General features: G+C 47.1%; 1 protein-coding gene across 1 annotated transcript in view; it reads left to right on the top strand.

Moving 5' to 3' along the window:
- LOC106593635 (vacuolar protein sorting-associated protein 13B) overlaps positions 1-13,311 on the top strand; it is a 64,883-nt gene extending 51,572 nt beyond the window's left edge. Inside the window, exons 15-21 of the mRNA XM_045713434.1 lie at positions 460-636; positions 1,981-2,151; positions 4,163-4,339; positions 6,980-7,083; positions 8,133-8,323; positions 11,986-12,235; positions 13,063-13,311. Coding sequence (XP_045569390.1) covers positions 460-636; positions 1,981-2,151; positions 4,163-4,339; positions 6,980-7,083; positions 8,133-8,323; positions 11,986-12,235; positions 13,063-13,311 — 1,319 coding nt within the window. The remainder of the gene's footprint in view (positions 1-459; positions 637-1,980; positions 2,152-4,162; positions 4,340-6,979; positions 7,084-8,132; positions 8,324-11,985; positions 12,236-13,062) is intronic.
- Positions 13,312-13,574: the final 263 nt, after the last annotated feature.

Raw genomic sequence — 13,574 nt, 5'->3', positions numbered from 1 at the left:
TCCCTCTCTCTCTCTCACCCTCTCTCTCCCCATCTCCCTCTCTCTCTCCCCGTCTCTCTCTCTCTCTCTCTCTCACCCTCTCTCTCCCTCTCTCCCTCACCATCTCTCTCTCTCCCCCATCTCTCTCACCCTCTCTCTCCTTCTCCCTCTTTCGCTCGATCCCTCTCTCCCCATCTCTCTCCCTTTCTCTCTCTCTCACCCTCTCTCTTCCTCTCTCCCTCACCATCTCTCTCTCTCACCCTCTCTCTTCCTCTCTCTCTCTCTCTCTCTCTCACCCTCTCTCTCCCTCTCTCCCTCACCATCTCTCTCTCTCCCCCATCTCTCTCACCCTCTCTCTCCTTCTCCCTCTTTCGCTCGATCCCTCTCTCCCCATCTCTCTCCCTTTCTCTCTCTCTCACCCTCTCTCTTCCTCTCTCCCTCTCTCTCTCTCTCTCCCTCCCTCTCTCCCTCTCTCTCCAGGCTGGGTGGTGGGGTCTCTGGATCTCCTTGGTAGTCCTGCCAGTCTGGTGAGGTCCATCGGTAACGGAGTAGCAGACTTCTTCCGCCTGCCATATGAGGGTTTAACCCGGGGCCCCGGGGCCTTCGTCAGCGGAGTGTCGCGAGGAACCACCTCATTCGTCAAACACATCTCTAAAGGTACCATACCACATCTCTAAAGGCACCATACCACATCTCTAAAGGTACCATACCACATCTCTACCACATCTCTAAAGGTACCATACCACATCTCTACCACATCTCTAAAGGTACCATACCACATCTCTAAAGGTACCATACCACATCTCTAATGGTACCATACCACATCTCTAAAGGTACCATACCACATCTCTAAAGGTACCATACCACATCTCTAAAGGTACCATACCACATCTCTAAAGGTACCATACCACATCTCTAATGGTACCATACCACATCTCTAAAGGTACCATACCACATCTCTAAAGGTACCATACCACATCTCTAAAGGTACCATACCACATCTCTAAAGGTACCATACCACATCTCTACCACATCTCTAAAGGTACCATACCACATCTCTAAAGGTACCATACCACATCTCTAAAGGCACCATACCACATCTCTACCACATCTCTAAAGGTACCATACCACATCTCTAAAGGTACCATACCACATCTCTAAAGGTACCATACCACATCTCTAAAGGTACCATACCACATCTCTACCACATCTCTAAAGGTACCATACCACATCTCTAAAGGTACCATACCACATCTCTAAAGGTACCATACCACATCTCTAAAGGTACCATACCACATCTCTAAAGGCACCATACCACATCTCTACCACATCTCTAAAGGTACCATACCACATCTCTAAAGGTACCATACCACATCTCTAAAGGTACCATACCACATCTCTAAAGGTACCATACCACATCTCTAAAGGTACCATACCACATCTCTAAAGGTACCATACCACATCTCTACCACATCTCTAAAGGTACCATACCACATCTCTAAAGGTACCATACCACATCTCTAAAGGTACCATACCACATCTCTAAAGGTACCATACCACATCTCTAAAGGTACCATACCACATCTCTAAAGGTACCATACCACATCTCTAAAGGTACCATACCACATCTCTAAAGGTACCATACCACATCTCTACCACATCTCTAAAGGTACCATACCACATCTCTAAAGGTACCATACCACATCTCTACCACATCTCTAAAGGTACCATACCACATCTCTAAAGGTACCATACCACATCTCTAAAGGTACCATACCACATCTCTAAAGGCACCATACCACATCTCTAAAGGTACCATACCACATCTCTAAAGGTACCATACCACATCTCTAAAGGTACCATACCACATCTCTAAAGGTACCATACCACATCTCTAAAGGTGCCATAATATAAACTCAGGATTGTGCCTTTAAATCCTGTATATTTTGAAACAGGTCTGGGAGCAGGTTAGTCAGTTAATCCTCCTGTCTCTTCCTATAGGCACGCTGACATCCATCACCAACCTGGCGACCAGCCTGGCCAGGAACATGGACCGGCTGTCCCTGGATGAGGAACACTATACCAGGCAGGAGGAGTGGAGGAGACAGCTACCTGAGAGCCTGGGGGACGGACTCAGACAGGGCCTGTCTAGACTGGGAATCAGCCTACTGGGTGGGTAGAGTATAGCCAGTCAGTCAGACAGCCAGTCAGTCAGACAGTCAGTCAGCCAGTCAGTCAGACAGTCACTCAGCCAGACAGCCAGTCAGTCAGACAGTCAGTCAGTCACTCAGACAGTAAGTCAGTCACTCAGACAGTCAGTAGGTACAGTGGAGACAGACAGTCAGTCAGACAGTAAGTCAGTCACTCAGACAGTTAGCCAGCCAGTGACTCAGTAAGTCAGTCACTCAGCCAGTCAGTCAGCCAGCCAGCCAGTCAGTCAGCCAGTCACTCAGCCAGCCAGTCAGTCAGTCAGCACAGTGGAGACCAGCATGGTCCCAATAACCACCTCGGGTCTGTCTGTTTCAAAGACACTAGAGAAACAGCTACTTATGACAGGGGATGTCTGGCTCCAAGGACCATGTTGTGATTGGTTGGGAGGTTAAATCCCTTAGTGGGGCTGCTGTGTCCTCACTGTCAATCACATACTGTACATTACTGGTTTACAATATCCCTTTAATATCGCCAGAACTTCAGCAACTTTTTTTTCCTTTATATCACAGAACTTCAGCAACCAATAATACTGTAATACATCATACTCTTATGATGCTCTGTTGTAATACATTATACTCTGTTATAATACATAATACTCTGTTACAATACATTATACTCTGTTATGATACGTGATACTCTGTTACAATACATAATACTCTGTTACAATACATTATACTCTGTTATGATACTCTTGTAATACATAATACTCTGTTGTAATACATTATACTCTGTTATAATACATAATACTCTGTTACAATACATTATACTCTGTTATGATACTCTTGTAATACATAATACTCTGTTGTAATACGTGATACTCTGTTACAATACATAATAATCTGTTACAATACATTATACTCTGTTATGATACTCTTGTAATACATTATACTCTGTTATAATACATAATACTCTGTTATAATACATAATACTCTGTTGCAATACATTATACTCTGTTATGATACTCTTGTAATACATTTTACATTTACATTTTAGTCATTTAGCAGACGCTCTTATCCAGAGCGACTTACAGTAGTGAATGCATACATTTCATGCATTTTTTCAGGCATTATTATTATTTATTTTTTTGTACTCTCCGTGGAATCCACACCTTAACACACCATGCTGGCGTTGCAAACACCATGCTCTACCAACTGAGCCACAGGGAAGGCCGTAATACATTATACTCTGTTGTAATACATGATACTCTGTTACAATACATGATACTCTGTTGTAATACGTGATACTCTGTTACAATACATAATAATCTGTTACAATACATTATACTCTGTTATGATACTCTTGTAATACATAATACTCTGTTGTAATACATAATACTCTGTTATGATACTCTTGTAATACATAATACTCTGTTGTAATACATAATACTCTGTTGTAATACTTGATACTCTGTTATAATACATAATACTCTGTTACAATACATTATACTCTGTTATGATACTCTTGTAATACATTATACTCTGTTACAATACATAATACTCTGTTATGATACGTGATACTCTGTTACAATACATTATACTCTGTTATGATACTCTTGTAATACATAATACTCTGTTACAATACATTATACTCTGTTATGATACTCTTGTAATACATAATACTCTGTTGTAATACATGATGCTCTGTTATGATACTCTTGTAATACATTATACTCTGTTATGATACGTGATACTCTGTTACAATACATAATACTCTGTTACAATACATTATACTCTGTTATGATACTCTTGTAATACATAATACTCTGTTGTAATACATTATACTCTGTTATAATACATAATACTCTGTTACAATACATAATACTCTGTTACAATACTCTTGTAATACATAATACTCTGTTGTGATACATGATACTCTGTTATAATACATTATACTCTGTTATGATGCTTTGTTGTAATACATAATACTCTGTTATGATGCTTTGTTGTAATACGTGATACTCTGTTCTCTCCAGGAGCGATAGCTGGCATCGTGGACCAACCCATGCAGAACTTCCAGCGGGGTTCAGAGATGCAGAGTTCAGCAGGCAGCAAGGCCAAAGGGGTCATCTCTGGGGTGGGGAAAGGCATCGTGGGGATCTTTACCAAACCTATAGGGGGCGCCGCAGAGCTGGTCTCGCAGACGGGATACGGTGGGTTCACACACTTCACTATTTTAAAACATTTTATTTGAGCTTTTATTTTACCACTGGCAGGTCAACTAAGAACAAATTCTTATTTACAATGACGGCCCTAATCGTTTGTTTTAACACGTCACTTGTTCAACAGTAGTGGACACACATCCAACACAACCAGTTTATTGTCACTCAGGCCTGGCGAACACCTTTCCAACGCTACAAGTCCCCTGTTGTAGTCTTCTGTCCTGGGGGTCCTGGCGGTATGCTAACACACAGTAGTAATGCTCCCTCCAAGGAGCCCTAGTGGTCCTACCGTAGCGGTATGCTAACAGGCTGTAATACCCAGTCTATGGGGTGGTAGCGGTCCTAGCGTAGCGGTATGCTAACAGGCTGTAATACCCAGTCTATGGGGTGGTAGCGGTCCAAGCGTAGCGGTATGCAATACCCAGTCTATGGGGTGGTAGCGGTCCTAGCGTAGCGGTATGCTAACAGGCTGTAATGCCCAGTCTATGGGGTCCTAGCGTAGCGGTATGCTAACAGGCTGTAATACCCAGTCTATGGGGTGGTAGCGGTCCTAGCGTAGCGGTATGCTAACAGGCTGTAATGCCCAGTCTATGGGGTCCTAGCGTAGCGGTATGCTAACAGGCTGTAATACCCAGTCTATGGGGTGTCAGTCCTAGCCTAGCGGTATGCTAACAGGCTGTAATACCCAGTCTATGGGGTCCTAGCATAGCGGTACGCTAACAGGCTGTAATACCCAGTCTACGGGGTGGTAGCAGTCCTAGCCTAGCGGTATGCTAACAGGCTGTAATACCCAGTCTATGGGGTCCTAGCGTAGCGGTATGCTAACAGGCTGTAATACCCAGTCTATGGGGTGGTAGCAGTCCTAGCCTAGCGGTATGCTAACAGGCTGTAATACCCAGTCTATGGGGTCCTAGCGTAGCGGTATGCTAACAGGCTGTAATACCCAGTCTATGGGGTCCTAGCGTAGCGGTATGCTAACAGGCTGTAATACCCAGTTTATGGGGTGGTAGCGATCCTAGCATAGCGGTATGCTAACAGGCTGTAATACCCAGTCTATGGGGTCGTAGCAGTCCTAGCGTAGCGGTATGCTAACAGGCTGTAATACCCAGTCTATGGGGTGGTAGCGGTCCTAGCGTAGCGGTATGCTAACAGGCTGTAATACCCAGTCTATGGGGTCCTAGCATAGCGGTATGCTAACAGGCTGTAATACCCAGTCTATGGGGTGGTAGCAGTCCTAGCGTAGCGGTATGCTAACAGGCTGTAATACCCAGTCTATGGGGTGGTAGCAGTCCTAGCGTAGCGGTATGCTAACAGGCTGTAATACCCAGTCTATGGGGTGGTAGCAGTCCTAGCGTAGCGGTATGCTAACATGCGGTCATGCCCAGTCTATGGGGTGGTAGCAGTCCTAGCGTAGCGGTATGCTAACAGGCTGTAATACCCAGTCTATGGGGTGGTAGCAGTCCTAGCCTAGCGGTATGCTAACAGGCTGTAATACCCAGTATATGGGGTCCTAGCGTAGCGGTATGCTAACAGGCTGTAATACCCAGTCTATGGGGTCCTAGCGTAGCGGTATGCTAACAGGCTGTAATACCCAGTTTATGGGGTGGTAGCGATCCTAGCATAGCGGTATGCTAACAGGCTGTAATACCCAGTCTATGGGGTCGTAGCAGTCCTAGCGTAGCGGTATGCTAACAGGCTGTAATACCCAGTCTATGGGGTGGTAGCGGTCCTAGCGTAGCGGTATGCTAACAGGCTGTAATGCCCAGTCTATGGGGTCCTAGCATAGCGGTATGCTAACAGGCTGTAATACCCAGTCTATGGGGTGGTAGCAGTCCTAGCGTAGCGGTATGCTAACAGGCTGTAATACCCAGTCTATGGGGTGGTAGCAGTCCTAGCGTAGCGGTATGCTAACAGGCTGTAATACCCAGTCTATGGGGTGGTAGCAGTCCTAGCGTAGCGGTATGCTAACATGCGGTCATGCCCAGTCTATGGGGTGGTAGCAGTCCTAGCGTAGCGGTATGCTAACAGGCTGTAATACTCAGTCTATGGGGTTGTAGCGGTCCTAGCATAGCGGTAGGCTAACAGGCTGTAATGTAATGTTAATTAACTGGGCCCTGGAGTGTTTATTAACTGGGCCCTGGAGTGTTTATTAACTGGGCCCTGGAGTGTTTATTAACTGGGCCCTAGAGTGTTTATTAACTGTCAGAACCATGGTACCCTGGGGACTGATCTAGCTCCCCTAGCTAGCTAGCTAGCTACACACACACACACACACACTGCTAGAGTACATTCCACAACACACAGGGAGGGGGTGTATGTCCCAGAGGGCCAGAGCAGTGACATCATCAGCAGTAGAATGTTTTATGACCTGTTTTCAAATGCATGATGTCATCAAGTCACTTCACGGCTGACAGGAAGACGAGGCAACAAGCTGCACATGTAGACACACACACACACACACACACACACACACACACACTCCTGTGGGGACTAGTCTACTGTACACTGAACCTTCTGCTTTTATCTACTCTACGTGTGTGTGTGTGTGTGTGTGTGTGTGTGTGTGTGTGTGTGTGTGTGTGTGTGTGTGTGTGTGTGTGTGTGTGTGTGTGTGATGGTTGTCCTGAGCAGGTATCCTTCATGGGGCTGGTCTCTGGCAGCTTCCCAAACAGCTGTACCTCCCAGCAGACCAGAAGTCAGCCCCTCGCCCCCAACAGTCACGTCAAATACGTCTGGTAAGAACTGAACTCTCTATACACACACACACACACACACACACACACACACACAGCCACGTTACCTTTATGAAAGGAAGGGATCCCTGCTGATAGCTTGCTTCCCCACCAAGCTGCAGGAACGGAGGAGCAAACTGAAGTAGAAAACGGATTCAGAAACTCTTGGAGGACCGTGGAATTAATGTATTTATTTAACAGGGACAGTGTACATTTTTAAAATTGTATTTATTTATTTCACCTTTATTTAAACCAGGTAGGCAAGTTGAGAACATGTTCTCATTTACAATTGCGACCTGGCCAAGATAAAGCAAATCAGTTCGACAACATACAACAACACGAGTTACACATGGGGTAAAACAACATACAGTAATCAATAATACAGTAGAAAAACAAGTCTATATACAATGTGAGCAAATGATGTGAGATAAGGGAGGTAAAGGCAATAAAAAGGCCATGGTGGCAAAGTAAATACAATATAGCAAGTAAAACACTGGAATGGTAGATTTGTAGTGGAAGAAAGTGCAAAGTAGAAATATAAATAATGGGGTGCAAAGGAGCAAAATAAATAAAATACAGTAGGGGAAGAGGTAGTAGTTGGGGCTAAATTATAGATGGGCTATGTACAGGTGCAGTGATCTGTGAGCTGCTCTGACAGCTGGTGCTTAAAGCTAGTGAAACATTAAACATTATCAATATTACAGTAATACAACATCCGTGTAAATGTCCTGGGAAGTTCAGGGCAAATACACAGCCGATACGCAAACACAAATACTCACTACAAACCCATAGGAATACATTACATTCAATACAATATGATTCTAACAACAACAATCTGTTAAAAACACTGTCATCAGCTGTCCTCTTACATATGAGGAGACAGAGGTAAGTCGTGTGTACAGGCTTGGTTTGATTTGAGCAGTGATTTATAATGTAAAAGTGTAGTAAACAGTTCAGTTTGTCAAGTCTATGGGCAGTGTGTTGTATCTGTTACTGAGAGGGCTGATTGGCTGAGTTCACTGTGTCTGAAAGTTAGTGCCCTTGTTATCCAGGAAGTGGTTTCCTTCAGCACGGCCAGCAGAACCACCCTGCATCCCACTGCTGGTTTGGCTCTGAGACTAAGCAGGTTTGGTTCTGGTCGTTCTGGGAGACCAGATGGTTCTGGAAGTGGTTTCCTTCAGCACGGCCAGCAGAACCACCCTGCATCCCACTGCTGGTTTGGCTCTGAGACTAAGCAGGTTTGGTTCTGGTCGTTCTGGGAGACCAGATGGTTCTGGAAGTGGTTTCCTTCAGCACGGCCAGCAGAACCACCCTGCATCCCACTGCTGGTTTGGTTCTGAGACTAAGCAGGTTTGGTTCTGGTCGTTCTGGGAGACCAGATGGTTCTGGAAGTGGTTTCCTTCAGCACGGCCAGCAGAACCACCCTGCATCCCACTGCTGGTTTGGTTCTGAGACTAAGCAGGTTTGGTTCTGGTCGTTCTGGGAGACCAGATGGTTCTGGAAGTGGTTTCCTTCAGCACGGCCAGCAGAACCACCCTGCATCCCACTGCTGGTTTGGTTCTGAGACTAAGCAGGTTTGGTTCTGGTCGTTCTGGGAGACCAGATGGTTCTGGAAGTGGTTTCCTTCAGCACGGCCAGCAGAACCACCCTGCATCCCACTGCTGGTTTGGCTCTGAGACTAAGCAGGTTTGGTTCTGGTCGTTCTGGGAGACCAGATGGTTCTGGAAGTGGTTTCCTTCAGCACGGCCAGCAGAACCACCCTGCATCCCACTGCTGGTTTGGTTCTGAGACTAAGCAGGTTTGGTTCTGGTCGTTCTGGGAGACCAGATGGTTCTGGAAGTGGTTTCCTTCAGCACGGCCAGCAGAACCACCCTGCATCCCACTGCTGGTTTGGTTCTGAGACTAAGCAGGTTTGGTTCTGGTCGTTCTGGGAGACCAGATGGTTCTGGAAGTGGTTTCCTTCAGCACGGCCAGCAGAACCACCCTGCATCCCACTGCTGGTTTGGTTCTGAGACTAAGCAGGTTTGGTTCTGGTCGTTCTGGGAGACCAGATGGTTCTGGAAGTGGTTTCCTTCAGCACGGCCAGCAGAACCACCCCTGCATCCCACTGCTGGTTTGGTTCTGAGACTAAGCAGGTTTGGTTCTGGTCGTTCTGGGAGACCAGATGCTTCTGGAAGTGGTTTCCTTCAGCACGGCCAGCAGAACCACCCTGCATCCCACTGCTGGTTTGGTTCTGAGACTAAGCAGGTTTGGTTCTGGTCGTTCTGGGAGACCAGATGGTTCTGAAGTGGTTTCCTTCAGCACGGCCAGCAGAACCACCCTGCATCCCACTGCTGGTTTGGTTCTGAGACTAAGCAGGTTTGGTTCTGGTCGTTCTGGGAGACCAGATGGTTCTGGAAGTGGTTTCCTTCAGCACGGCCAGCAGAACCACCCTGCATCCCACTGCTGGTTTGGTTCTGAGACTAAGCAGGTTTGGTTCTGGTCGTTCTGGGAGACCAGATGGTTCAGGAAGTGGTTTCCTTCAGCACGGCCAGCAGAACCACCCTGCATCCCACTGCTGGTTTGGTTCTGAGACTAAGCAGGTTTGGTTCTGGTCGTTCTGGGAGACCAGATGGTTCAGGAAGTGGTTTCCTTCAGCACGGCCAGCAGAACCACCCTGCATCCCACTGCTGCTTTGGTTCTGAGACTAAGCAGGTTTGGTTCTGGTCGTTCTGGGAGACCAGATGGTTCTGGAAGTGGTTTCCTTCAGCACGGCCAGCAGAACCACCCTGCATCCCACTGCTGGTTTGGTTCTGAGACTAAGCAGGTTTGGTTCTGGTCGTTCTGGGAGACCAGATGGTTCTGGAAGTGGTTTCCTTCAGCACGGCCAGCAGAACCACCCTGCATCCCACTGCTGGTTTGGTTCTGAGACTAAGCAGGTTTGGTTCTGGTCGTTCTGGGAGACCAGATGGTTCTGGAAGTGGTTTCCTTCAGTACGGCCAGCAGAACCACCCTGCATCCCACTGCTGGTTTGGTTCTGAGACTAAGCAGGTTTGGTTCTGGTCGTTCTGGGAGACCAGATGGTTCTGGAAGTGGTTTCCTTCAGCACGGCCAGCAGAACCACCCTGCATCCCACTGCTGGTTTGGTTCTGAGACTAAGCAGGTTTGGTTCTGGTCGTTCTGGGAGACCAGATGCTTCTGGAAGTGGTTTTGGAGGGCCAGTAGGAGGCACTCTTTCCTCTGGTCTAAAACAATTATTATTCCAACGCCCCGGTGCAGTGATTGGGGACATTGCCCTGTGTAGGATGCCGTCTTTTGGATGGGACGTTAAACGGGTGTCCTGACTCTCTGTGGTCACTAAAGATCCCATGGCACTTATCGTCAGAGTAGGGGTAACATGTGTGGTAGTGTTTGAATAGGTACAACATATCTAGTGACTTCACATGTGTGGTAGTGTTTGAATAGGTACAACATATCTAGTGACTTCACATGTGTGGTAGTGTTTCAATAGGTACAACATATCTAGTGACTTCACATGTGTGGTAGTGTTTGAATAGGTACAACATATCTAGAGACTTAACATGTATGGTAGTGTTTGAATAGGTACAACATATCTAGTGACTTAACATGTGTGGTAGTGTTTCAATAGGTACAGCGACTTAACATGTGTGGTAGTGTTTGAATAGGTACAACATATCTAGTGACTTAACATGTGTGGTAGTGTTTAATAGGTACAGCGACTTAACATGTGTGGTAGTGTTTGAATAGGTACAACATATCTAGAGACTTAACATGTGTGGTAGTGTTTGAATAGGTACAACATATCTAGTGACTTAACATGTGTGGTAGTGTTTCAATAGGTACAACATATCTAGTGACTTAACATGTGTGGTAGTGTTTGAATAGGTACAACATATCTAGAGACTTAACATGTGTGATAGTGTTTGAATAGGTACAACATATCTAGAGACTTAACATGTGTGGTAGTGTTTGAATAGGTACAACATATCTAGTGACTTAACATGTGTGGTAGTGTTTCAATAGGTACAGCGACTTAACATGTGTGGTAGTGTTTGAATAGGTACAACATATCTAGAGACTTAACATGTGTGGTAGTGTTTGAATAGGTACAGCATATCTAATGACTTAACATGTGTGGTAGTGTTTCAATAGGTACAACATATCTAGTGACTTCACATGTGTGGTAGTGTTTCAATAGGTACAACATATCTAGTGACTTAACATGTGTGGTAGTGTTTGAATAGGTACAACATATCTAGAGACTTAACATGTGTGGTAGTGTTTGAATAGGTACAACATATCTAGAGACTTAACATGTGTGATAGTGTTTGAATAGGTACAACATATCTAGAGACTTAACATGTGTGGTAGTGTTTGAATAGGTACAACATATCTAGTGACTTAACATGTGTGGTAGTGTTTCAATAGGTACAGCATATCTAGTGACTTCACATGTGTGGTAGTGTTTCAATAGGTACAACATATCTAGTGACTTAACATGTGTGGTAGTGTTTGAATAGGTACAACATATCTAGTGACTTAACATGTGTGGTAGTGTTTCAATAGGTACAACATATCTACAGACTTAACATGCGTGGTAGTGTTTCAATAGGTACAACATATCTAGTGACTTAACATGTGTGGTAGTGTTTCAATAGGTACAACATATCTACAGACTTAACATGCGTGGTAGTGTTTGAATAGGTACATCATATCTACAGACTTAACATGTGTGGTAGTGTTTGAATAGGTACAACATATCTACAGACTTAACATGTGTGTATACATTTGTATGGACATACTGGTCACCTATGGCCATGTGGTCTAATGGGATTGTTGTATATTCATCTGTCGGCTGACCTCTCTCTGTGCTGGGTGTCTGTCTCCTCTTCCTCCCCTCCCCAGGAAGATGCTCCAGTCCCTGGGTCGTCCAGAGGTCCACATGTCCCTGGAGGTGGTGATAGTGTCTGGGTCGGGCCAGGAGCATGCTGGGTGTCTGCTGCTGACAGGGGAGGTGGTGTTTGTGGTCAGTCTGTCTGAGGACACACAGCAGCAGGCTTTCCCCATCACTGAGGTGGTCTGTCAACAAGACCCCCACCACCTGGGGGCGCTGACCCTCACGCTGCAGCAGCAGAGACTCACCAACGATGTAGAGGTAGGGGTGGGGGGGTGAGGGAGGGAGGGTGAGGTAGGGGTGGGGTGGGGGGTGAGGGAGGGAGGGAGGGAGGGTGAGGGATGGTAGGGGTGGGGGTGAGGGATGGTAGGGGTGGGGGGTGAGGGGGTGAGGGATGGTAGGGGTGAGGGAGGGAGGGTGAGGGATGGTAGGGGTGGGGTGTGGGGGTGAGGGAGGGTGAGGGATGGGTGGGGGTGAGGGATGGGTGGGGGGTGAGGGATGGGTGGGGGGTGAGGGGGTGATGGGAGGGTGAGGGATGGTAAGGGGTGAGGGATGGTAGGGGTGAGGATGGTAGGGGTGAGGGATGGTAGGGGTGAGGGATGGTAGGGGTGAGGGATGGGTGGGTGAGGTGGGGATGAGAGGGGTGATCATCATATGGTCATTTAACAGACGTGTTTATCTTTATCCAACTACAGTGAACAAAAATATTCAGATTTCAGAACATGCAGGAAACATCACTAAACCTCCTCCATCCCCTCTCCCCCTCCCCTCTCTCTTCCTCTCCTCCTCCCCTCTCCTCCTCCCCCTCTCTCTTCCTCTCCTCCTCCTCCTCCTCCCCTCTCTCTTCCTCTCCTCCTCCTCCTCCCTCTCCTCCTCCCCCTCTCTCTTCCTCTCCTCCTCCTCCTCCCCTCTCCTCCTCCCCCTCTCTCTTCCTCTCCTCCTCCTCCTCCCCTCTCCTCCTCCTCTCCCCTTCCTCCTCCTCCTCCTCCCCCTCTCTCTTCCTCTCCTCCTCTCCCCTTCCTCCTCCTCCTCCTCCTCCCCTCTCTCTCCTCTCCTCCCCCCCTCTCCCCCCCCTCTCCTCCCCTCAGAGTGACAGTGGGAGGGAGTGGTTATCAGAGCAGCAGTACAGTCGTCTGGTGGACTATGTGACTCGTGCGTCTGCGTTCCTCTCCCCCTCGGCCTCGTCCCTCCAGCAGGCTCCTCCCATCACCCCGGCCGAGCCTCCGCCCGCCGTCACCAAGACCTACCGTTACCTGGTCAACCCCGCCCACGCCTCCGTGTTCGTCTCCAAGTTTACCATGGTCAAGAACAAGGCGCTGCGCATCGGCTTCCACTGACACACACCTGTACACACACCTGTACACACACACACACCTGTACACACACCTGTACACACACACACCTGTACACACACCTGTACACACACACACCTTTACAGGGACACACCTGTACACACACACACCTTTACAGAGACACACCTGTACACACACCTTTACAGAGACACACCTGTACACACACCTTTACAGAGACACACCTGTACACACACACACCTTTACAGAGACACACCTTTACAGAGACACACCTGTACACACACACACAC

The sequence above is a fragment of the Salmo salar genome, unplaced genomic scaffold, assembly GCF_905237065.1.
Source record: "Salmo salar unplaced genomic scaffold, Ssal_v3.1, whole genome shotgun sequence".
NCBI classification, from domain to species: Eukaryota; Metazoa; Chordata; class Actinopteri; order Salmoniformes; family Salmonidae; genus Salmo; species Salmo salar.
Note: the sequence above shows the minus strand (reverse complement) of the source record. Positions and strands in the feature narration are given on the sequence as shown.